This window comes from Octodon degus, unplaced genomic scaffold, assembly GCF_000260255.1.
Source record: "Octodon degus isolate 3935 unplaced genomic scaffold, OctDeg1.0 scaffold00038, whole genome shotgun sequence".
NCBI classification, from domain to species: domain Eukaryota; kingdom Metazoa; phylum Chordata; class Mammalia; order Rodentia; family Octodontidae; genus Octodon; species Octodon degus.
Genome location: NW_004524614.1, coordinates 14,727,191 through 14,752,175, shown reverse-complemented (window position 1 = coordinate 14,752,175; position 24,985 = coordinate 14,727,191). Strand labels below are relative to the sequence as shown.

Here is a 24,985-nt window from a genome sequence, read left to right as displayed (position 1 = left end):
GGGTCCGGCCCACGCTGCGCCTGGGCTGGGACTGGTCCCGCCGGCGCACGGTAGCAGGAAACTCTCCGCACACCTCTCTGGTTAACTTTTAAAATAAATGTAAGTAGAATCAAAACTTGAGCAGGATTCCTTGACAAGCTGATGCTAAAATTCTGCTAGAAGAGAAATTGTAGGAAAGTATTGAAGAACCAAATTAAAAAGTGAAGAAATTTGTACTCTATCAAATGGCAAAACACTATAAACAACTAGTAACTAAAAGTATGTTATTACCTAAACATTGGCAAATAGATCAATAGGTTGGGTTAATTTAAAAAATATGTGAACTCACATGCAAAGGTGGGATTAGAAAATACCAAGAGAAGTTTAGCTTGTTCAAGAATGCGATTGGATCAGTTAGGTCCATACTTGGAAATAATAAAACCAGATACCCTAGCTTATGTTAATGACTACATAAATTCCCAGTGGAATAAAAAATTAAATGCAAACATAAAACCATAAAACATTAGAAGATATTATAAAAGCGTGCTTTACGTAAGACAGAATGAGTTGCGTCTTTGCCAGCTTTCTCTTTGTACAGATATTTCCAGCTCCTCCCTTTCTTTTGGTTTTAGTCATCACCATCAACTCCTAAGTCTGCCTGACATTTCTAGTTGTATCTTACTAGTTCCATTAATTCAAGCATCCCCATCTTTGTACATTTTTGGTGGGTTGTGTTTGTTAGTTACAGAAACAAAACATACAGAAATAAAGGTGAAGATGCAAATTCTATTTCTCCTAATTGTACTTGAAAATACTCCATGTAGAAATAAAGATCATTTTAGGATTTGAATATTGGTATTTGAATACAATGTATATTCTGCTTAAAGGAGTGTATTTGAACATTTCTTAGGCTTTGGGAATTTAATACTTTCTCTGCTCTCTTGAATATGTATTTTATCAGAGGAAGTTGTATGAGTGACCAGTTTGATTTTTCTCAAGACAGAGAGCTAGGAATTGGGGTTATTAGAATCCTGTCTGTTGTTAATAGTACAAGGGTGACATTTTAGGGAATGCAGAGTGGAATAAAACTAGTAGGCAAAATAAAAACATAGGGTGAACATTAGGCCCATTCACTACCTTAGGTATTGAGGACATGAAATTAACGCTTCCTGCTCAGTTGAGTCATTGTGTTGTCATTGTGTTGTCATCTTTATTTATTTTATCCTCCCACATAGTATTTTCTCTATGCCCAGGTAGCAATTACATACTACTTTTATTTTCTTCTTCCTTTACAGGCAAAAATAGATCTTTTATTAGTTGGAGATGTCACCATTTGCTACCTGGCTGATGATATACAGAAATTCTTTCCAAATTTAGCAGAAGTTACTATCACCATTTGCGAAATGAAGAAGGCAGCTGCCCTTTTGGATGACTGCAAATTTGACATGGTTTTCTTGAAGATAACTTCATTGCTCACTGCTGAGGATCTAGAAGCTGTCAAGTCAATTAGGTAAACGTTAAGCCCTTGACTCTACCTGTAGCATAGTTTTTTTTTTTTTTTTTTTTTTTAGTGTATTTAGTACAGGGTCTATAGGGTCTCACTACACAGATCAGACTCATAATGATCATCCTGTTTTCAGTCTTCCAAGTGTGGGATTACAGACGTGCACCACCACACCCAGTCTCAATCGCAGTCTCAGCGCACTCCGAGGGTGGGAACAGCATGACATGTGGTTCCAGGGATCAAACCCCAGTCCCTGTGCTCTGCCTAAACAGGTGCTTTAGTCTGCTAAGCTATCTGGCTGGCCCTTTAACATAGTTCTTTTAAAAATGCATTTCTATAAAAATCCTGAAAAGATGATCTATTTGTATTTTATTTTTTAAAAGGAAGCATATGTTCATGGAGCTAATTTATGTATTTGCTTTTATTGCCATTTTGGTACATCATTATAAGAATTATTTTAACCTGTGAAATAATATATTTGGGTGAATACAAGACTTAATTAATTGGTTATAGAAATTTATTTGGTATATAGAGCTGACATTACTCCCACTGGTAGTATGCTTACTGCAAACAAGTATCTCGGCTTTAGGCTGTGTCAGCTGTGGACTGAAGCTGTCGCTTGGAGACAGCCCCTTGTATCCACTGAGATCAGAGATGGCTGCCTCCAGCATTCCTTTCTCATCCTGCAGCTCCATAGAAGCTCTACTTCTCTCGAGTCTACTTCAGCTCTCAAAGTCTGGAGTCCAGCATTGGAGGAGTTAGGTTCTTTCTTCCCTGACGATGTAGGATTTTGAACCACTTATATCTTTAAATAGAGTTAGGTGAGAACAATTTTTTTGATATTGAAAAAAGATAGAGACAATGGAATTATAGATAATATTGAAATACAAATTTTTCAGAATTATAGAACAGGTCTTTCTCGGTTAAAACAAAGTTTAGATGATATTGTGATCCTTGAAGAGATCAGAATGAGCAAGTTATGTATGTTGGGAAGAAAAGTACTAGGATGGGCACAAACCCTTGAGTAACTTATTAAGGAAAGATGGGGAGTGCTGCTGCTGTGGTTTCTTCTGCGTTGCTCTTGGCTTTCTGTTAGGAATTTATTTATCTCGGTAGTAGATTTCACTGCCAAACATATTACGAACCATCCTTCTGAGTTTGTGCTTATGTTATCACATACCTTTAAAAACTCTGTAGATGGGGTTCACTTGTTGCATTCACCTAGTATTTTTATTTTTACAACAGATATATGAGGTCTGTAAAGTACAATTTCATTGTTCGTACTTTTGACAGATGAGAACACTAAGGCCAAAATGACTTTTCTTTCCTAAAACTGTATGGCTTATTTTCACAAAAATCAGCTATAACTCTTTACTCTCCCTTCAGGTTTTTTCTAAAAGTGTGAATGTACTTGACTTTTGTGTTAAAGGCATTTCTTTGAAATCTGTCTGTGTGTCTCTCTAGCTCTCTCGCTTTCTCTGTCTCTGTCTCTCCATCTCTCCGTCTGTCTCCCTCTTCAAGTGCTGTGGGTGGCACCCAGGACCTAGAATGTGCCACGCAAGCACACTCGCACTTAGCTACACTCCAAATTCATACTTTTAAGATTTCATAGCAAGCAAAAGATTAGGGATAGGTAAAAAAAGTACTAAATGTACAGATATGCATATAGTAGTTTTATTATTTTTCTGCAAAAGTATTTGAAGTGTAAGGAAGTAATTGTGGAAATACTTGGACTTGTTTTTCTTGTCTCTTGTTGGTCTATTCCCAGTTCCTAATATAGGCCTTGACTAAGATCCAGTTTTATGTACCTTCCTATAAGTGAAAATGGAGGAGTGTACAGATAAGTAGTGGAAATGTAGGGTGGATGATGAGTTTAGCTTTTGTATTCCTCTTTGAACAGGGACATTTTGTTTTTGGAAGCTTTATCTTTATGGTGCTGGACTCAGGGATGTCTGGAGATTCCCTTTCCAGCTCTCAAAACCGTTAGTACTTTATAAATTATTTAACCCTTGTAGAGGGTTTTCAACATCCTCTTTTTCTTCGAGTAATGAGTATTATATATATTCTGCTTCATTGTAGGGTGTTTAAAACTCCATGTTTCCTAAAGCATAGCATCTTTTGACTTTTGGCTAACATTTAATTACTAAACCCAAATCAATTATCTGATTTAGCTTTGCTTCTTCTGTTTTATAGATTTTTCCACTTAGTATTTGTTTTTCTTTATAGTGCCTCAAAAATATTGATTGATCCAGGAACAGGTACAACTACGGTATTTTTCTTACTATTTTTTCCCTGGATGCATTATGTTCCCTTCTAGGAAATTAATTTATTATACAGTATAAGTGTCCATATTTATTTGCACCTGTAGAACACATGATGGGCTGGGGATCTAGCTCAGCATGGCACAAGTGCCTGCCTGGCAAGCGCAAGGTCCTCGGTTTGATTCCAGGTACCAGGAAAAAAAATAGAACACATGATCACAAACCCATGTATCTGTAAGGAGTATGTATTTTTATTGAAAATAAGGATAAAATTTAGCTTATTACCTATATTAGAATAAAGTGAAAGCAGCCTCTATAAAAGATTCTTAAATTTATTCTTGCAGAACAGCTATGTTTTGAGTTCAGTGATGTACTTCAATCATTCATTAAAAGATTGGTTATTTCCAGACCCATTCTTAAGAATTATAGCATATCATAACTATAGATTAGCATTCCTAATAGTACTCCCTAGTTGGTTTTTCATTTCATGAATGTATTGAAAGGATGAATTTTTAGTGAGCCTGGTGAACTCTATGCAGTGTAACATAGTTTAAGATAATCTTAAGGTTCATAGACTGCTTCAGAATTATAGGGTATTTAGCTCTTGGTTTAAGTCACTTAAGTCACACTTAAAGGGAAGATGCTTAATAATTCAGAAATATCCTAAAGTGATATGTTCCAAATGCAGGTACAGAAAATTAAAATCAATCACCCATGTACAAATCCTCACTGGAGTTGTGATTTTTCTTCCATAAAATGGCTCTATAGTTCTGAACATTCTATAATTCTCATGAGCTCAGAGCTTTTAACTCAAAGGAAAGGAATGCAGATTGTGGTTCCTGCTGTTTAGTCTACAAATACAATTTGGAGCCCATTTCATTTCCCCCCATGTAGTTTCAATTGTCTGATCAATTTACTTATCTTTTTATTAAAAAAAATAATTCTTATGAGGCGTAAGAATCTTAACAACTTCCCCGAATTCCAAAACATCCTTGGTTTAACAGTGCAACTCAGTGCCTTGGGTTAAGAGGACAACTGAGCAGATTTTAGTGAGTTTGCATGACCTAATCTCCTGAGTACTTTGCAGTAAACATACTTGCAACAGAATATCTTACGATAGCTGTGCTGCATAATATTGAAGTCAGTAGTTATATACAGCGCATAATTCTTGATAATAAATGGCTGTATTATTGGTTTATATGTTTACATTTCATAGTTAATTTAGAAGGTATTTGTTCCACTCCCAAAACATTTACTGTAAAACAGTATACTGTGTTAGCTGGCAGCAATCTCACATCTCGTGTTTACTGTGTGTTCTGATTATACCAAGAGCTTATATCGAGTGGTTGACCTATTCTAAGTTTGTATATATTTGCACAATGATGAATCTGCCTAGCAGTGTGTTTCTTAGCTGTGTCCATCGTTTAGCACATTTAGCACAGGGATGGAACAAATTTTTATATATGTATAATTTCTAATACCACATGGCATGTTAAACTTGACCTAGGAAATTTATAAGAGGAGCTCTTCTGTTGAGTGGTATAGTGAGATTAGAACATACTAACCTTCAGTAAGGACCAGCATAAGCTGGCTAGAGTGTTATTGCATGTCATCACAGGTGCCTTAGTAGATGCAAGTGAACTCACTGTCCCCACGTGCGCAGTAAAAGTGTTGATTTTCTTACTCAAATAGTTATTTTAATCAAGCAGTGAAGAAATCTGTTTCTTGTGAGGCTCAAGTAAACCAGGTGAGATTAATTTGGCTACATTTTGTCCATGGATAGCCCAATGCACAACTATCCAAGAAGGTTAGGACCCCCAACACACTGCTGACATTTTCCCTTCGCATCCTTCTGGCTCTAAATTAAATGAGTTTTAAAAATACCCTCTTATGGTTCAAAATGAAACTAGTTTAAGATTTTCCCATTCATGGGACCATGTAAGGCTTACATAGATCGTAGCTTTCAGAGGTTGATGCTTTGATAAACTCACTTTAAAAATGTATCTGAAGCATGGTAAAAATATGGTGAATGTTTCAGTTTAAAAGACATTATGGTAAAAGAGACATTGCCTTCAGTCCCCCTTAAAATACTTTACAGACTTAGCCTATCATTTTACCACTTTCTTTCTTTCTTTCTTTCTTTCTTTCTTTCTTTCTTTCTTTCTTTCTTTCTTTTTCTTTTCTTTCTTCTTTTCTTTTCTTTCTTTTTTTTTCTTCAGAACCTGGGTTTGAACTCAGGCTCTTGCACTTGCTGGGGAAGCAATTATTCTACTGAGCCATCTCCCCGGCCCACATTTTACCACTTTCTGAAGCACTTCTGAAAGTCCTTTTTCATGGGTGTCTTTAGTTTGCTGCTGTGGATAAATAGATTTAAAACATTTACTTTACATCATATGGTCATTTTGACTTGAGGAAAGACCCAGAAGTCTCATAGTGCCAGATCCAGTGAATAAGGTGGATGAGGACACACTATATTGTTTCTAATGAGCCTCCCTTTCTGTTAGATGGCACTCAGCAGTATCACTTGTTGTTTGGATCACACCTCATACAGATGCTAAAGAGAGCTTCCAGGACTGCTTCAGCAAGAGTTGATAGTTATTTTAGATTATTTAAACTGTCATCTCAAATGCACATTCCTACGAGTGTGGTTTGTTGTAGTTTATATGTAGTTAATAGTAAGACTATCATTCAGTATTGATTAAGTAGCAAGAACAAAGAGCTAAGTGTGTTCAAAGCATGGAGTAGTGTTTTGAGATGAATTAATAGTTATATATATGTGTGTATATCAAGTACTGGGATTATAGGTGTGGGCCACCGTGCCTGGCCTATAATTATTTAATATATATAATATATAAAATATATAACATAATATCTTATGTATAATATATTATATATTATACACACACATATATACACATATATACACACACTATCTATCTATCTATATGCTTTGATCTCAGTTTGTAGCCCAGGCTAGTGTTGAACTCACAGCCATCCTGCCACCTCAACTTCCTGAGTACTAGTGTTGGGGTTACAGGCATGTGCCACTACAGCTGGCCTTATTTTTAAAAATCTAAACATTTACCAGATATTTTGTTCACAAGTCATATATGGTCCTTTTGTTTTCTGACTAGTAGGGTGTGGTTGACATGGCTTTGGGAATAGAACATGTTTGCTGGTGTGCTGGCTATGTCAAGGAGGTGTTATGGGCTCAGTATCTAGTCCCTTGGCCCTTTCTCTCCGGTTTAATTCTCTGCTCCACTCTGCAGCCACCATGAGCAGCTTTGCTTTGCCACCGCTTTCTGCCATGATGTTTATACCTTGGAGAGTGTAGAACATTACCCCAACTTCCTGAACCATGAGCTAAATTAAACATCCCCACATTTATGGTTTGGGTATCAAGTATCATGTCTCAGTGATTCAGAAAATTAATACCAGAAAACTGGGTCCTTGTTGTGACCTTATCTTATGTGGTTTAAAAGTCATTGAAACTGGTTAGCAGGAGGTTTAAAAAGTTTTGGAAATGTGAGCTAGAGATACTCTAGAATGATGTTGGATGAATAATTCTGGTCAGGACTCATTGGACAAGAATGCCAGTAGGAATGTAGCTAGGATCAGGCAGTTGCAATTGGGAAGAGGACTTCAGTGGCAATTGGACCACAAGCCGTGTGTGTTACTTCTGGGCAAAATAATTGTCCACATTTTGCCTATGTCCGGAGAATGTGTGGGATTAAGGGTAGTAGACCAATTAATCTGGCAAAGGAAATTTTAAGATATCACAATATTCAGTGTCATGGAGCCTGCTGGCTTCTTTCTACCATGAGCTAAGCAGCTTTTCTCTGCCATGCCCTTTTGCCATGGTATCCCTGACTTAGAGGCAGCAGACCATGGATTGAATCCCCTTAACTCTGAGCCAAATTAAACCTCTCCTCTTTCATGTTGTGGTTGTTGAGTAGTGTGTCTCAGAGGTGGGAGGCTGACTAGCACACAGGGACTAGATCTGATGTTGAGACAAGAGTGAGGACAGCCATTCTGCAGTGGAGCTAGTGGCTGGCCCCAGTTTTGCAAGAATGCTAGTAGCAGACAGAAGTCAGAGGTTCACATAGGTACACAGGTGAGGTAGATTCAAAGGAACTATCCTAATATTCATTCAGTGTGATTTGTAAAACACAAAGAGAAACTAATTGTCCTCAAGTGAATTATCACATTTTAAAACACAATAGATTTCAATTGGGAACTTACAGTATCTCAGAGTTGTAGTTTGATTCTTATATAAGGCAGAGAAGTGATGTTAGGTAGGATAAATATGAGTTTTTGTTTTGTTTCTGTGTTTCTCAGTTTTTTAAGGAATATTAATTCATTAGAAGGTATATTTTTGATGATAGTGGAAATGAGAAACTCTTTTAGCCTATTGATTTAGGCAAAATGTGAATGAGACAGTGAGCTTAATACTGCACTATTGGATTTTGAGAACTCTATTGATTGCTGCAGTCTGCACAGCTCCACAGTTACGGTTTTACCAGTGTTGAGGCTGGTCATTGATTCTGTGCTAATGATAAAAATTCATGTGCCCCAACTCTGCTGTAAAGCATAAAGATCCCCAGGGGATACAGATCTGCCCCGATCTAACAGTTCAGTGTCAATAAAGTAAATTTCGTGCTTTTACACTATAAACATAGAGTTATTTCTTTTCGTTTTTGATAGTAGGACTTGAACTTAGGATGTTGCACTTGCCAGGAAGATGCTGAGCCTTGTAGCTCTTTCTCTGCCCCATAGGGTGATTTCTAAAATGATCTTTTTTTTTTTTACAGTTCTTTAATTCTAGAGCACTGACACTTATACTTTTTGATAGTATACAGTAATTTTTTGAACTATACAGTAATTTTTTTCTCAGTGGTCTTTTTGGCCATTTCTGTTCTCTTCTTCTTGTTCATAGCTGCATTATACTCCATACATCCTTATCACTTAAAAAATACGACAGGCTATGATGTGGCAGGTGTCATTCTCTTACCCCATTTCTCTGTTCTCTCTGCACCATCCAGTGTTGTGCTTTCTCCTCTTCCACAGTTAGTGAAGTGCTCTCTTTCCTTCCATTAATTCCTATTTCTTCACAGCACCTATGTATTTTTTTCCTTTCTTCTCGTCCAACCAAGACTTCTCAGAAGTCATAGAAGAATTGAGCCCCAATAGACTTCAGCTAGGTGACTGTCACATTGTAGCATCAGTCTTGCTTGTCTGTGGTAATTAATGTAGTAAATATTCCACATGATTTTATTTTACAGAAGGGTCTCAGGTGTGCCTTCTTTTCCACCATGAGCCTCTGGCCTGGGCAACTGTGGTCTACTTGTGGAGGACTCAAATGGGGCTATAGTGCAGGTCGTGGCCACCATGTCTGTCCTCCCCAGGAAATGATTAGCTGTGTAAGAACAGAGACATCATCTGTCTGTTAGCCACAGTACACCCCAGAGCTGGGCACAGAATCCAATGTAGTTTCTCAATATGGATGACCCAAAATGTAAATAAATTGTATATTGTTATATATATAATCTAGAAATTTTGCATGTGTATGTTCAACCAGTTGCTGATGGGAATGTTTTTTGATGGTGTCTGTACTGAAAATGTATGGATTTTTTTCCTTAACATCATCCCCTAAACAATGCAAGATACCAACTATTTACATAGCACTTACATTTTATTAAGTAATTAGTGCTATAGGTAATCTAGAAATGATTTAAAGTATTCAGGAAGATGTGTGTAGATTGTATACAAATATACCATTTTGTGTAAGGTACTTGCATATCCAAGAGTTTTGGTATCCTCAAGGGATGTTGGAACCAGTTTATCATGGAAACCTAGGGATAAATATATGTAGAATAAAATTTGGATGTTAGAATAATATATATTCATTATCATTTCTAATTAATTTTATTGAGGAACAAATAGCATGAGACAATTTCAAAACCAATTAATAGGACACTATCAATAATTAATACATTGCATATTGTTGTCTTTGTAGTGGTTATTCATAGTACAAGATGCAGATATGATAACCTGTCCAAACACTTATTAGTACAAATCTTTCTCCTCATTGAATTAAGATGAACTCACTGAATAAGCTGTATGTCTATCCTATTTTGTATATACAGATACAAAATGGTCCTTCATTTGTATCTCCCTTTCTTGTTTAGTTTGTCAGAGATGGCCATTTAAATATTGTAGGTGCGTGTAAATATTCAATAAAATAATCCAATATAGTCCAGTAGTCCATAATAGTAGTGGGTTATCCATAGGACTGGCAATGTCAGAAGTTGTTGAGTTGAGCCTTTTGCAGCTAAGCATATTAATATGGCTTTACTTTATACACCTTGTTTTTATACTTTTCTGCTAGATGTTTAAGTCCAGATAAAGCAAGCCGTATATAATAAGAAATGTAACTTGTATTTGACAAGGTCAGTCAAATCCCCTCACGATTTACCCTGAAACCCTCTCCCGCAGTTTGTAGATCCTTTGTCAGTGTCAATCATCTGGATGAGTCACAGCCATTGCTTGACCAATTTGCTGTCTTGAAAGCCTGAGAGAATGTTTTCTATGCCTGTGACTTTCCTTAGGCACATTCCACATTGTTGATCACTTTGCTCTGTGGCCCCATAATCCTTGATCAGAAAATTTGGGATACAACTGAGTTACAGTACAGGTTACAATGCAGTTTCCTCTCCTCACTGACTTTGAAAGGCTAAGGCCAAGATGTTGGCTGTCCTTACAGCCCTTCTTTAATTTTTGGTCTGCAAAGTTAAGTTGTTAACCCTCCAGAAGAGAAGCTTAATATTATTATTACCCTATAACATAGGCAGTTGAACTTAACCTCACTATCTGTCTGAATATCAAACATCTTAGACATAACATGGAACATATATTTTCCATCAAGCATTGATATGCTAAACTTTATTTTTAATTTTTTTATTTTTTAATAATTTTATTGAGAAACAAATAGCAATGAAAGTTTCAAAACCAATTAATACGATAGTTTCAACAATTAATACATTACATATTGTTGGCTTAGTGGTTATTCATTGTACAAGATGCAGACATGATATCCTGTCCACAAACACTATTAGAACAAATCTTTCTATTCATTGAATTAAGAGAAAGTAGCTATATATCTATCCTATGTTGAAAGTACAGATACAAAATGATCGTTCATTTGTATCCCATTTTTTGTTTAGTTTTGTCAGAGAAGGGTATTCCATTGTCATGTAAATATTATAGGTGTGTGAATTCGGCAAAATAATCCAATATAGTCCAGTAATCCATAATAGTATTGTTTTTTTTCCATAGGACTGGCAATGTCAGAAGTTGTTGACTTGAGCCTTTTACAGTTCAGCATATTAATATGGCTTTACTTTTTATACTTAATTTTTATACTTTTCTGCTGGGTGGTTAAGACCAAGATAAAACAAGACCTGTATAACAAGAAATGTAACTTTTGTATCTGTTAAGGTCAGTCAAATCCCGTCAGGATTTATCCTGAAACCCTGTACTGCAATTTGTAGATCCTTTGTCAGTGTCAGCCATGTGGATGAGTCACAACCATTGCTTGACCAATTTGCTCACTGTGAATGCCTGAGAGAATGTTTTCTCTCAATGTGACTCTCCTTAGGCATATTCTACCTTGTTGATCACTTTCTTCTGTGGCCGCATAATCTCCTTGATCAGAAAATTTGGGACACCACTGAGTTACAGGATGTTATAATACAGGTTCTCTTATGTCCAGAATCTTCACTGACCTTGAAGGACTAGGGCCAAAATGTTGGCTGTCCTTGCAACCCTTCTTTTTCTGTAATTTTTAGTCTGCAAACTTAAGTTGTTAACCCTCCAGAAGAGAAGCTTATTATTATTACCCTACAACATAGGCAGTTGAACTTAACCTCACTATCTGTCTGAATATCAAACATCTTAGACATAACATGAAATAGGTATTTTCCATCAAGTATTGATATGTTAAATTTTGAGTCCCTTAACAGAATATGAAATAAAATTAAAATTAAAAAAAAATAAAAATATATTCTAAAAAATAGGAATAAACTATTGGCAGTAATTGGTATGTCATGACAAGAAGTACTTATTTAGAGGACCAAAATGACTGGCATTCCAAGCTGGACCCTACTGTTACACATTACTATCTTCAGTGCAGTTTCTTGGTTCATAGGTATCAGCATGTATGGTTAGTTAGGTTGAGAATCCTACCAAATAACTGCTAGTTTCAAAAACCTGCTGAAGCTTCTCAGGATCATTGCCTTACCCATCTTGTGCATATAAAGGTATGGCCTTGCCTCTGTCATGTTTCCTAGCTTTTCTTCTTGCCCTCTCTTCATTGTATAATCCTCAGGTTCTCACTTTCCATTTAATTGTGTTATACCTATTTTTATTTCTAATTCTGAGTTCTTATGCTAGGGAGATTATATGATATTTACACATATGGGTCTAATTTATTTCGCTTATGAATATATCTTCAAGTGGCATCTACTTAAAGGCTTCAAGTTTATAATTCTTTATAGCTGAGTAATACTCCATTGTATAAAAATACCACATCTTTTTCATCCATTCCTTAGGTGATGTGCATCTTGGTTGTTTCCAAGATTTAGCTCTCACAAATTGTGCTGCTATAAACATAGGTACACATATATATCACTATGATATGACGTTTTCAGTTCCTCAGGGAAAATTCCCAATAGGGGTATAGCTGGTTTGAATGGGATTTCCAGTCCTCGTTTTTTAAGGAGTCTTTATACTGATTTCCATAATGGTTTCACCAATCTACACTCCTACCAGCAGTGGAGAAGGGTTCCCTTTTCCCCACAGCCTCCCCAACATTTGTTGTTGGTTGATTTCTTTATGATAGTCATTTTTTTCTGGAGTGAGATGGTATCTCAGTGTTGTTTTAATTTGCATTTCGCAGATGGCTAGTGATATGGAGCATTTTTTCATATATTTATTCACTTGTATAACTTTGCCCTCTGAGAAGTATGTGTTCATCTCGGATGCCCATTTCTGGATTGGGTCTGTAAATTTAGGGGCCCTAATGTTTTTTAGTTCTTTATAAATTCTACAGAGCAGACAGTTGACTGAGTGCTTATTAAGATTTTTCCCCAGTTTGTGCTTTGTCTTTTTATTTTGTTGGAATTTCTTTTGACGTGCAAAAACTTCTGAATAAGAGGTGGTCCCAGTTGTTAATTCTTTTGAGTATTACCTGTGCGATTTGATTTTTGTTCATGAACTCTTTGCCTACCCCTATGTCTTCAAGAGTTCCTTCTTAATTTCTCTTCCAAAAGATTTAATGTTTCTGTTTTTTTTATTTTTCCATAATTTTATTGAGAAACAAATAGCAATGAGACAGTTTCAAACCAAATTGGTAGGACAGTTTCAATAATTAACACATTGCATACATTCTTCCTAGTGATTAATTGCTGTACAAGATGTGGACTTGATATCCCATTTACAAACACCATTAGAACAAATCCTTCTATTCATTAAGAGAATGTAACTGTATATCTATCCTAACCATTTTGAATACACAGATACAAAATGGACATTCATCTGTATCCCCTTTTTTTGTTAAGTTCCATCATTTAAATATTATAGGTGTGTAAACTCAGCAAAATATTCTAAAAGAGTTCAGTAGTCCATAATAATATTGGTTTTTCTGCTTCACTGGCAATGTCAGAAATTGTTGACATGAGTCCCCTACAGCCCAACATAACAGCATGGCTTTACGTTTTTATACTTTTCTGCTGGATGGCTAAGACCGAGGTAAAGCAGGACCTATGCAACAAGAGTTGTAGCTTTTGGGTGTCATAAGGTCAGTGAAATCCCCTCAGGATTTATCCTGAGATCCTGTACCTCAGATTGTAGATTTTTTGTCAGTGTCAGCCATGTGGATGAGTCACGGCCATTGCTTGGCCAATGTGCTGTCTGTGAAAGCCTGAGAGAATGTTTTCTGTCCATGTGACTGTCCTTAGGCACACTGTACACCATCAGTCACTTTGCTCTTTGGCCCCATAATCTCCTTGATCAGAAAATTTGGGACACTACTGAGTTACGTGACGTTACGGTACAAGTTCTCATATGTCCTGAGTCTTAATTGACCTTGGAAGGCTAGGGCCAAAATGTTGGCTTTTCTTGCGGCCCTCCTTTAATGTTTCTGTTTTAATGTTTAGATCTTTAATCCATTTTGACTTTAGGTTAGTGCGTGGTGATGGACCTGGGTCATGTTTTAGTTTTTGGCATGTAGAGAGCCAGTTTTTCCAGCACCATTTTTTAAAAAGGCTATCTTTCTTCCAGTAAGCCATGTTTGGCCCTTTTGTCGAAGATAAGGTGGCTGAGTGTGTTTGTAGAGGCTTCTGCATCTTCTAATCTATTCCCTTGATCTGAAGTTCTCTTTTGTTGCCAATATTATGCTGATTTTATCACAGTAGCTTTATAGTATAATTTCAAGTCAGGAATGGTAATGCCTCCTGCCTTGTCTTTGTTGCCCAGGATTGCATTTGCTATTCTAAGTCTTTTCTGATTCCAAATAAACTTTAGGAATGATTTCTCTAGGTCTGCGAGGTATGTTGGTGGTAGTTTGATATGGATTGCATTAAATCTGTACAGCAATTTTGGGAGTATGACCATCTTCACAATGTTGCTTCTTGCTATACAGGAACAGGGAATATGTTTCCATTTTCTGAAATCCTCTACAATGTCTTTTTTCAGTGTACTATAATTTTCATTGAATAGATCTTTGACTTCTTTAGTTAGATGAATTCCATGGTATTTCATTTTCCTCCATGCTATTATAAAAGGTATTGTTTCTCTAATTTCCCTCTCAGTGTATTTGTTACCTGTGTAGAGAAATGCTATTGACTTTTGGGTATTGACTTTGTATCCCTGCTATGCTACTGAATTTCTGTATTAATTCTAGTAGATTTTTAGTGGAGTTTTTGGGTCTTCCAAGTAAAGTATCAAGTCATCTGCAAATAATGATAGTTTAACTACTTCACCTATTCTTACTTTTTTTTCTCTCTCTTATCTAATGCCTCTAGCTAATGATTTCAGAACTATATTCAGTAGGGGTGGTGATAGAGGACATCCTTGTCTTGTACCAGATGTGAGAGTCAAAGATTTCAGTTTTTTCTATTTAGAATTATGTTGGCCATTAGGTTGTCATAGATGGCTTTTAAGAGATTGAAGTAGAGGCCATCTATTCCAATTTTTTTTAGGACTTTGAACATGAGTGAGTGTTGGACTTTGTCAGAAGCCTTTTCTGGTTCAGTTGAGATGATAATGTGGTATTTAGATTTGGCTCTATTGATGTAGGGTATTACATTTATAGATTTGCATATATTGAGCCATCCTTGCATTCTTGGGATGAATCATTCCTGGTCATGGTGTATAATCTTTTTGATGATTTACTGTATTCTATTTGATATCAGTTTATTGAGGATTTTTGCATCTATGTTCATGAGGAAGATTGGCCTCTAGTTCTCTTTTTTAGTTGCATCTTTCCTTGGCTTTGGTATCAGTTTAATACTTGTCTCCAGGAATGATTTGGGGAGGTTTGCTTCCTTTTCAATTTCATTGAAGAGTTTGAGGAGTATAGGGATTATGTCTTCTGTAAATTTCTTGTAGAATTCATCTGTTTTTATTTACCTATTGTTGTTTATTCCTTTTTCTGCTGTGTTTTATTCTTTGCCCTATTTAAGGGGTTCATTCTGTTCTAGTTTATGGAGTTCTGATCATTTTGGTCCCTCTCTAGAACATCTTTTAGTAGTCTATGTAGGATTCACTTTGTTGTTGTGAAATTCTTTAGTTGTTCTTTGTCATGAAAGTATTTCACTTCTCTATCAAACTTGAAAGAGAGTTTTGCAGGGTATAGTAGGCTGGGCTGGAATTTGTTTTCATAGAGGACTTGAAGTACTGTTCTCCATGCTCTTCTTGCCTTCATGGTTTGTGAAGAGAAGTCAGCTGTAATTCTGATGGTTTTGCCTTTAAATGCTATCTTTTTCTTTTCTCTAGTGGCTTTCAGTATATTGTTCTTGTGCTGGATTTCTGGCATCTTGACTATTATATGTCTCGGTGTGTTTTTAATTGGGTTGATGTTCTTTGGAGTTCTACATGCTTCAGTTTCCTGAATGTCAGTTTGTTTCCCCATATTTGGGATGTTTTCTGCTATTACTTCTGCTCATATTCTTTTTGTATCATTTATATTGATTCCTTCTTTCTCATTGATGCCTATTAGTCTTATCTTGTTCGTATTTGCATCATCTTTCAGGTGATGAATTATTTTTTCCTGCATCCTGGTTGTTTTTAAGAGATCTTTTCTTATGTTTTCATTAGCTGTGACGGCGTCTTCACATCTGAAACTCTGTCTTTCACTCAAACAGTTTTGCAAGTTTGTGATTGAGATTTTAAGTTCCTTTGTATCTCTTTTGACTCTGCTTCATGCGATCTATTTTCTATATGTTCATTCAGGAAGTCCATCTTTTTTTAATCTCTATTTTTTATCAGTATCTTCTTGAGAAGTAGTTATTAATTCTTTCATTACAGCTATCCTTTTTTATTTCAGAGATTATTTCTGATCTTATTTCATCTATATGATTCTCTACTTGATTCTTTACTTCTGAAAGTATTAATTCAGAGATTTCTTTTTTATTTCAGAGGTTATTCCTGATCCATGTCCTCTGTACCTTTCTGTAGTTGTTTCTTTCCTTCAGTCGCTATTAATTCAGGCATTTCAGTTGTGTGTTTCCCAATTTCTTCTGTGGTAGTATTTTTTGCGTTTGTTCTTGGTGGGCTTGGGCTCTGAGATTGCATTTTGCTCCTTCTCTTTGTCATTTTGTGTAGTACTATCCTCTGACCTTTGGTGCAGTTATAAACTTAGCACCTTGTGTAATTCTGGTGCAGATCTACGAAGTTTGAATTGATCCAGTTGTGCCTGTCTTGGGTCTGGCTGCTGTGCTCTGCTTCTTCCTGCTGCAGCCCTTGGAAGTGAACCTGTTGTTCCCTCTGGCAAGATGTTGTACTTCTGTATTAGCTGGGTGGCTCTGGCCCCTATCCTCTCTGCAGGACTTCTGTTGCAGAGTTTTACCCCAAGACTGTATGCAAGGCCTTAGCTGGGTCTGGAGGGGTCCAGAGAGCAGGACAGAAGGAGTCACTCACAAATGGGTCTGGGCTGGGTCCTGAGGGATCCAATGGGTGCTGGGAAGTGTGGAAGCTCTCCCATACACTCACGGGGCCTGGGCTTGAGCTGTGTCTGGTAGGTCCCAAGAGTGAGGCGGAAGTTCTCATTACAAGCTGGGCTTTCGCTGGGTCTGGAGGGGTCCAGCAGATGCAGGGGATCACAGAAGCTCTCCCACACACTTGTGGGGCCTGGGCTTGGGCTGGGTCTGGAGGGGTCCTGAGAATGGGGTGGAAGTTCTTACTCACACATGTATATATTCATTTTCAGATTAACCATAAAACTGTGTATCTTTAAAAAAAAACTGTAAATAAACTGCGCAGTATTTTATTTTATTTTTGGAACCAGGAATCAAACTCAGGCTTGCTGCAGAGCTATAATCCTGGCCCTCAATAATATTTTATGGAAGGAAAGTTTTGTTTTTTGTTTTTTTTTTCCTTTTATTTTGCAGTACCAGGGATTGAACTCAGGACCCTGTGCTTGCCAGGGAAGCACTTACTCTACTGAGGTATCTCTCCCGCCCCGCTAGATGATATTTTATGCAGTGGGTGTTCTTCCAATTCTGGTTTTAATAAGTAACAACAGTATGTAACCCATATACTAACAGAAGATGTCTTGGGTATTTTAGAATATTTTTCTTAGGATATTTATTTTCTTTACTTATTTTTAATGTATTTAGTACAGGGTCTACATACAGGATCTCACTACACAGGTCAGACTTGATGATCCTCCTGTTTTCAGCCTCCCAAGTGCTGCCATTACAGACGTGCACCACCATTCCCAGTCTTAATCACCATCTCAGTGTGCCCTGGGGGCGGGGCTGGCACTGCAGGCCTGAGATCGAATCCTGGCCACTGTGCTCTGCATAAACAGGTGCTTTAGTCAGCTGAGCTACTTGGCCACCCCTTATTCTCTTTAAATTTTGGTTTAAACTACAGTAATATTGTACTTGGAAGATCATGTTTTTTTTTTTTTTTTTTTTTTTTTAGTTAATGCTATGGCTGAGCCTACTTGCTATTTCCTTGATTTCTTGAAATATAATGTCATGATTTCTTTAACAGTATTAGGAAAGTTTCAAGCATATACAAATAGGGTAGTACCGTGAACTTCCATTTGCCCATATGTAGATGTAGTGCTTATCAACATCGGGCCTGTCTGTTTCATCTTTGTTCTCTCCAAAGCCACCTGCCCATAAGTGGATTATTCTGAAGAAAATCTAACATTGTCTCATTTTATCCATGAGTACTTTGATAGTAAGTACTTGAGACAGATTCCAAAGAAAGCCATACTAACACTAACACTGAAACATCTGAAAAGTTACTTACTTCTTAATGTTGTCAAAACATCTAATCAGTATTCAGGCTTTCCTGCTTAAGATTTTAAAAATGTGTTTGTACAAATCAAGCTTCAATTTTCTCATCCCTGTTTTTATTTACTTTTTGTCATGCTCTTTGTGTGTGTGTGTGTGTGTGTGTGTATTTTAAAGAGGTTATTATCTTTTATAATACCCCATATTCTGGATTTTGCTGATTTCATCTCTGAATATTTCTTGGAAACATTCTCATTTTCTCCACTTTCTTATAAACTTACGATAAATTTAAAAAATTGGGGTAAGATTTAAGTTACTTAACTCAGTGGCGTAAGTGCTTGCCTGGCAAGTGCAAGGTCATGAGTTTGATCCCCAATACAAAAAAAAAAAAAAAAAAAAGAAAGAAAAAGCCCATCTTCTCATTAATTTGAGATGTTATATTTACTAAATTTCCATATCAATGCCATCATTTTAAATTCTAAAGAAATAAAAACTTACTGTGTATTATGGTTTGTGTATGGTCCCCCGCCCTGAGCCTCATGCAGTCATGGGGTGGACTTGTAGAGTTTGTGATTCACTCATGATCCACTGGGATTGTGGGTGTGAGTGCTGCACCCAGCTGGGGTGGGAAGCCTGCATGCAGCATGAGGGGCAGACTTGCCTCTACTGCTACTGTTGCTTCTGCTCCTCCCATTTGTTCTCCCTCTCTGCTGCCGCCATGAAGAGCTGCTCTCTGCCTTGGAGCCAGCTAAGGATGGACTGAAACATCCACTGACTGTGAGCTAAATAAACTTTCTTTTCTTTATTTTGGGTGTTATTTTGTCCCAGCAATGAGAAAAGAGTGACAGAGACCATTTGTCAAGATCCTAATAGGTTCAGATCATGAATTCTAATTTTTTTAAGGGTGATTTTGCTTCATTATAACATTTTTTTCTCTCCTCTCAGATTTGGCAAGAAAAAAAATACAGACTTGCTGTTTATTTTTATAATCCCTGAAAATTTTAAAGGTATGTGCCTGTTGACTACAGTGTTTGTTTTTTCTTCAAATAGAATCATAAGGTCAATATTTAATACAATGTTTCTTAGATTGTATTTCAGGGCGTGGAGCCGATGTTACTTTAACTGAACCACTGACAAGAGAAAAACTTAGTATTGTGGTAAAATACTGGAAAACATATTTCTCAAACACCAGTGAGTAAAAAATAAATTTCCAAAAGCTTGAAATTTTTCATTAAAATTCCATGAAAACCATGTTTATGTGCTTTTAAATTGCTTTCCCACTTATGCCTTTTATTTGCTGAGGCTTAATTTTTAGGTACTGTAAAGAACATGTTATCTTTGTGAAGCAGGCCAGAAGAAAATAAGTCTAAATTAAAAGAAAAACATATGTTCTTTACATAATACAAAACAAATTACATCTTCAGAAGGTAAAAGTGATGTTATAGGCAGAGTTTTTGGTTTTTTGTTTAATTATCTTTTTCTTTCTTTTTTGGTAGCAGCATTGTTACTTTATTTTTTCTTTTTTGGTAGCTTAGTGACCATAATTTCTTAGTCATTAAAATGGAAATTAATCATGCTATGAATTATGCGGATGTCTGAAAGCCAGGGCAGTAACCTTAAATTATATGATATCTTATGCTTTGCAGAACACTTAACATATAAATTATCTTATTTCTGTTCAAATTAACAAGGTGGTTATCTATTATCTTTTAATAATGGGTGTCAATGTTTTAATTAGTTTGGTCTTCCTAATCTCTACCTATCATGTGTTATTGCTAGCATCTAAATATAATTGATTAAATTTGCTTTGCTTATGAAAAGACAAACTGAATTCTAAAGTTCTGAAGTTTGTGTTGGTCGGTGGCCAGTTTTGGTTGTTGTAGGTTTGCTAGGCCTGGGATACTAGTTGAGAAATCATTTAGAATTGAGTTGTGATGGAAGATGTTGATCAAGGGCTGCGTAGTTTCCTCTGTGTAATATGAACACGTTCCAGAGATCTGATGTACAACTTGGTGCCTATACTTGGTGCTCACTTGAATATGGTACTTGAAATCTGTTAAGAAGGTCCGTATCAAATGTTCTCATCCCATAAACAAAAAAGAAATATATTACAGTGGTGAGATGATGCCTGTGTTAATTAATTTGATTGTCATGATTATTTCACAGTATATATGGACATCAACCCCAGTTGTGCATCCTAAATGTAAATAATTTAGAATCCTCAAGTGCAACTCATGGAACCTGGAATAATCTCAAAAATGAAACATTATGTATTTTTCTAACAATATACCTGAATACATTTTGGGGAGATAATCATATATCATTTATCCTATAGAAGTTCATGTTAGAGCATTCAATGTACCCCACCTTTTTAAAATGCTATTGTTGCTGGGGAGATAGCATGGCGGTCTAAGTGCCTGCCTGGCATGTGCAAGGAGCTGGTTTGAATCCCAGTACTGCATGCCATGCCAGCTCTGGAACCCTGGGTGCACCTTGCCAATCACCAAAACAGGGTGTGGTGACACATATCTATATTCTCAGTGCTGGGGAGGCTGAGGCAGGAGGGTTGCTGTGAGTCCAAGCTGTGTATCGAGACTCCGTACCAAATAAAAGATTTTTTAAAATAAAAAAATACTATTTTTATTTGTTTATTTGTTTACATATGTTAATGTTAATCAACATAAAACTAAAAGGGATATTCCCCATTTTACAAAAACTTTTTTTTTTTTTTTGCGGAAGCGGGGATTGAACTCAGGCCCTTGTGCTTGCCAGGGAAGCACCTATTACACTGAGCCATCTCCCCAACCCCTACAAAAATTCTTATTAAAGGGTTTTTTTTGAACATTCAGATTAATGAGCTTGATTTGTGCCACTCTCTGGCTCCTGGACCCTGTGGTTTCAGTTCTTCCTTAGCGTGGCTATCCACGGTGGGCACCGTCCTTCCTGCAGCCTGGTCCTTGGTGGTCCTCAGCGGAGGCAGAGCAGCTGCTCCTCACCTGCCTGGCACCCTTCTATCGATCACTGCCACACCTCCTTCCAGTTATCTCATCTTTGCTCCGAGGATCAGCGTCAGTAAAGAATTTTTCCAGAAACTGTATTTTGGCAATATACCTGCTTATTGAAGATTTATGCATTAATTTTGTCTTTTGACATTTACCTATAAATAGGAACTTGATAAATAAATCCAGCTGAATGTGTTTTAAGCACACCTATTGCTAAAATACTAGAATCTGATTGAAAAGAGGGTATCTTGGAATGAATATTATTTTGTTTCTGAGCTGGGTGGTTTTATGATTCACATATTGAAGTCTATAAATTACTTTGTATTTTACTGCTTTGTGAAACCATTATTAGTGAATTTAGAATTAAAGTTGTGCTCTTTTAAAACTCAGGTAAGAAAGAAAATGCTCCAAGGCCTGAAGAACATGGATGGCCCCTACTGAATTCCTGTAGTGAACATCGAGGATATTTTTCTACTGATCTGCTCACTTGGTTAGTTTTTCTTTTGTATTTTTGTCATATATTAGCAGTTTTACTATGTATATTTCATTTAAAAATTCTGGGGAACTTATCAACTATGGAGAACTAGCTCAAGGGCTGAGAGTTATACAAAAAAAGGCCCTTTTGTGGAAGAGAGATGGGATGACTTTTCTGTTTCAGAATCCTGGATCATGAGTATAGGTTATGAAAGTTGCCACTCAGTGTAAGAAAGTACTTCATAAATTTAATTATTTATATAATGATGTGTGACTACAGGAGTGCAGGTCAACTTGTAGGAAGTTCCTTATCCCTGGGGAACTTTATCTCTGTTAATATAGACTGAATTAGCACTAAAGGGAGATAGTAGCAGTGATGTTCGAACTTCTAAAAAACAATAGAATCATTTCTTCCAATCTCACCTGCATCCATAAGATTCAGTTCTTGTAGTTTTTGTCCCTCCATTTTAAGCTGTAAAGGGAGATAATAATAAATTTCCAAGGAAGTTTTAGAGCCCAGTGCTACAAATAAAAGATGAAAGTACTGAGGCTTAGGATACAGATGGTGGTGAAGATTTTGTCAGTCACTTATGGAATTTGTAGAATGCAGCTATCTACTATTTTGAACAAGGAAGGGATCTGGCAGCCAGTCAAATATGGTTAAACCAAAGGTGAGCTCACTTAAATAGTGTATTGATAGCAACAGCTTCTGTGATTTATTTGGATTTTTAATCTGAAAAAGCTTTACTGTATCTGACAATGTTCTAGAAAAATTGTAGATCCAGAACATGTCCACTAATAGCCAGATTTTAAAATAAAAGAGTATTTACACTTTGCTGCACAAATTGGAAGAGTGTATCTTGGCCCTCTAATCCTTTATGTTTTTTCCTGTAATGTATCTTTCCTTCTGAAGAGATACAGTCCTGATCTTTCACTTATGAAAGGGTTGTGTCTAAGTAAACTCATCGTAAATTGAAAATATGTCAAAACCATATTTATTCCCTTAATGGACTGAACAGCTTAGCCTCTCTCGCATAGCTTAGACATTTTCAGAATACTTGTTTCATTTACAGTTGGTCAAAATCATCTAATAAAGCCTATGTTATAATAGGTTTTTAAAGCATTGAATATGTGATATAATTTGTTAAATACTATGCTGAAGATGGAAAATAAGTTTGCCATAATGGTATGCTTTACACTACTATAAAGAGGAAAAAAGGTTGCAAGTTGAAGCATTGTCATATGGGGACTGTCTATATAATCCCCATATAAGGATAATCATAATTGAGAGATGATTTTGGGATAATCATAATTGAGATCAGAATATTTTAATGCTGCTTGCATCTCTTATACTTTATCAGTACATTTTAGAATTGTGATCAGTCATTGAACTTATAATGTTTGTAATACTTTTTGAATATTTGAAAGAAATATTTGCACCAAATGTGTAAGGTAAAGCACTTTGTTATCCCTTTGTATGAAGCAAGACACAGAGAAACGTTGTTTGATTAGTACATTGGTGTTGATTGTTAAATATTGTCTGACAATTTTCCTCTTTAATGCATGTTATGACTTTTTTTCTGTAGCTCTGAATCTCTGAAAAATGACATTGGTTTTGAGTTTAAAATTCCATCATCAGAACTTGAGAAAAGCAAACAGATGTCTTTGTTTCATTCAAGCAAAGAGAAGCTAAGAAGGTGAGTATCATTACAATCCTCCTTTGTAGAGAGAAATTGCTTCCATGAATTTACAACTTTTTTGTAATGTTAAAAGATTAAATGAAACTAGGAAATCTGACAACTAAATAAATGTCACTCATCCAATCATTTAATAAGTATTTTTACACTAGAAGATGATTTGAGGAATGAAAAAAGAAATAAACCCGTGACTTCAGAGGAGGCTTCAAACTAATACTCTAAACGGACTTCTAGACAGACTCATAAATAGGCTGTCGAAGAGAAAATTATGTTAAATAGAAATCATGTTTTTGATAAACATGGTAGAGAACAAAGAGTAAGTACACTAGGAAAATTATGTACTGAATGAGGTTGCAGGCAAGGCTTTTTTTAAAGACAGTGATAGCTAAGTTGAGCTTTCAACTGAAAGTTGGTATTTGGCTTAAAAGTCAGGGTAGGCTTCTTTTTCAATAAGGAGGTGATAACAAATACAGAAACTGGCAGTGCCAGAGAACACAGTGAATTTATGGAGTTGCAAATATGGTTGACCATTAAAACTCTAGTGAGAAAAAATAGTAAACTGATCCAGTACCATTTCTTCCATGTGCTATTGGTCCAGTAACTGTAAAACTAGCCCAGGTACAAGGCGAACAACATACACTTAATCTCTCAGGAGGAATGTTATAGAAGTTGGGTTATCGTATTTTTGATAAGGAGTAAGGGTTGTTGGTGATGGATTTCACACCCCCAATGAGGCAGAAAACAGTAGAATCCAGATATAGATAATAGAACGCCTTTTCCACTGACAATGGAAGGGAATTAAAGCTTAGTGTGATCACAGATGGAAGTTGACAAGTCCTGTGGTACTCAGCCTCTGCTGTGTGGGCAAGATCCAAGGGAAGATGGTAGTGGGGTTTGAGGCTTAATGAAATGGGATGGTAGATGACCTGCATTGGTCCAGAAGGGCTCTCTCACATACCTGCTTAAAGTTTGCTGAGCTGGGCCATAATGAGGAAAATGTGGTGTGATGCATATTTTATTTATTTATTTATTTATTTATTTATTTATTTATTTATTTTGTGATGCATATTTTAAAAAGCTACATATTACAAAATTTTTAACATATTCTGCATAAGTCATTTTGTGCTAAAATCATGGTGGTATTAATAATTGGTTGCAATGAGATGGAATCAGGATACTCTATTATTTTCCATCTATAGGTCTAATGTTGGAAATATTTTATTATTCCTTGAAGTATTTTTTTTAAATTTTAATGGCTGAAGGAAAGTAATATCTAAGGACAACTATCTAGAAGACTAAAATCATAGGGGAAGGGGTGTTCATCCCCTGTTGCATTATTTGAAGGATTGGAACTCTGTTTCTAAAAAAAAAATTTTTTTTCCATTTTAAAAGCTTGCTTGGATATACCAGGAGATAAGAAAGCCATCTCAATTCTTTTCTTTTCTTTTCTTCTTTCTTTCCTCCTTATTCTGTTTCTTCTTCTTCTTCTTCTTCTTCTTCTTCTTCTTCTTCTTCTTCTTCTTCTGCTGCTGCTGCTGCTGCT

General features: G+C 36.2%; 1 protein-coding gene across 1 annotated transcript in view; it reads left to right on the top strand.

The window, feature by feature from the left end:
* The window catches only part of Sohlh2 (spermatogenesis and oogenesis specific basic helix-loop-helix 2), a 90,401-nt gene that overhangs the window by 8,189 nt on the left and 57,227 nt on the right, over positions 1 to 24,985 (top strand). Inside the window, exons 2-6 of the mRNA XM_023715065.1 lie at positions 1,275 to 1,489; positions 19,215 to 19,276; positions 19,356 to 19,460; positions 21,662 to 21,761; positions 23,332 to 23,442. Of these exons, the coding sequence (XP_023570833.1) occupies positions 1,275 to 1,489; positions 19,215 to 19,276; positions 19,356 to 19,460; positions 21,662 to 21,761; positions 23,332 to 23,442 (593 nt within the window). The remainder of the gene's footprint in view (positions 1 to 1,274; positions 1,490 to 19,214; positions 19,277 to 19,355; positions 19,461 to 21,661; positions 21,762 to 23,331; positions 23,443 to 24,985) is intronic.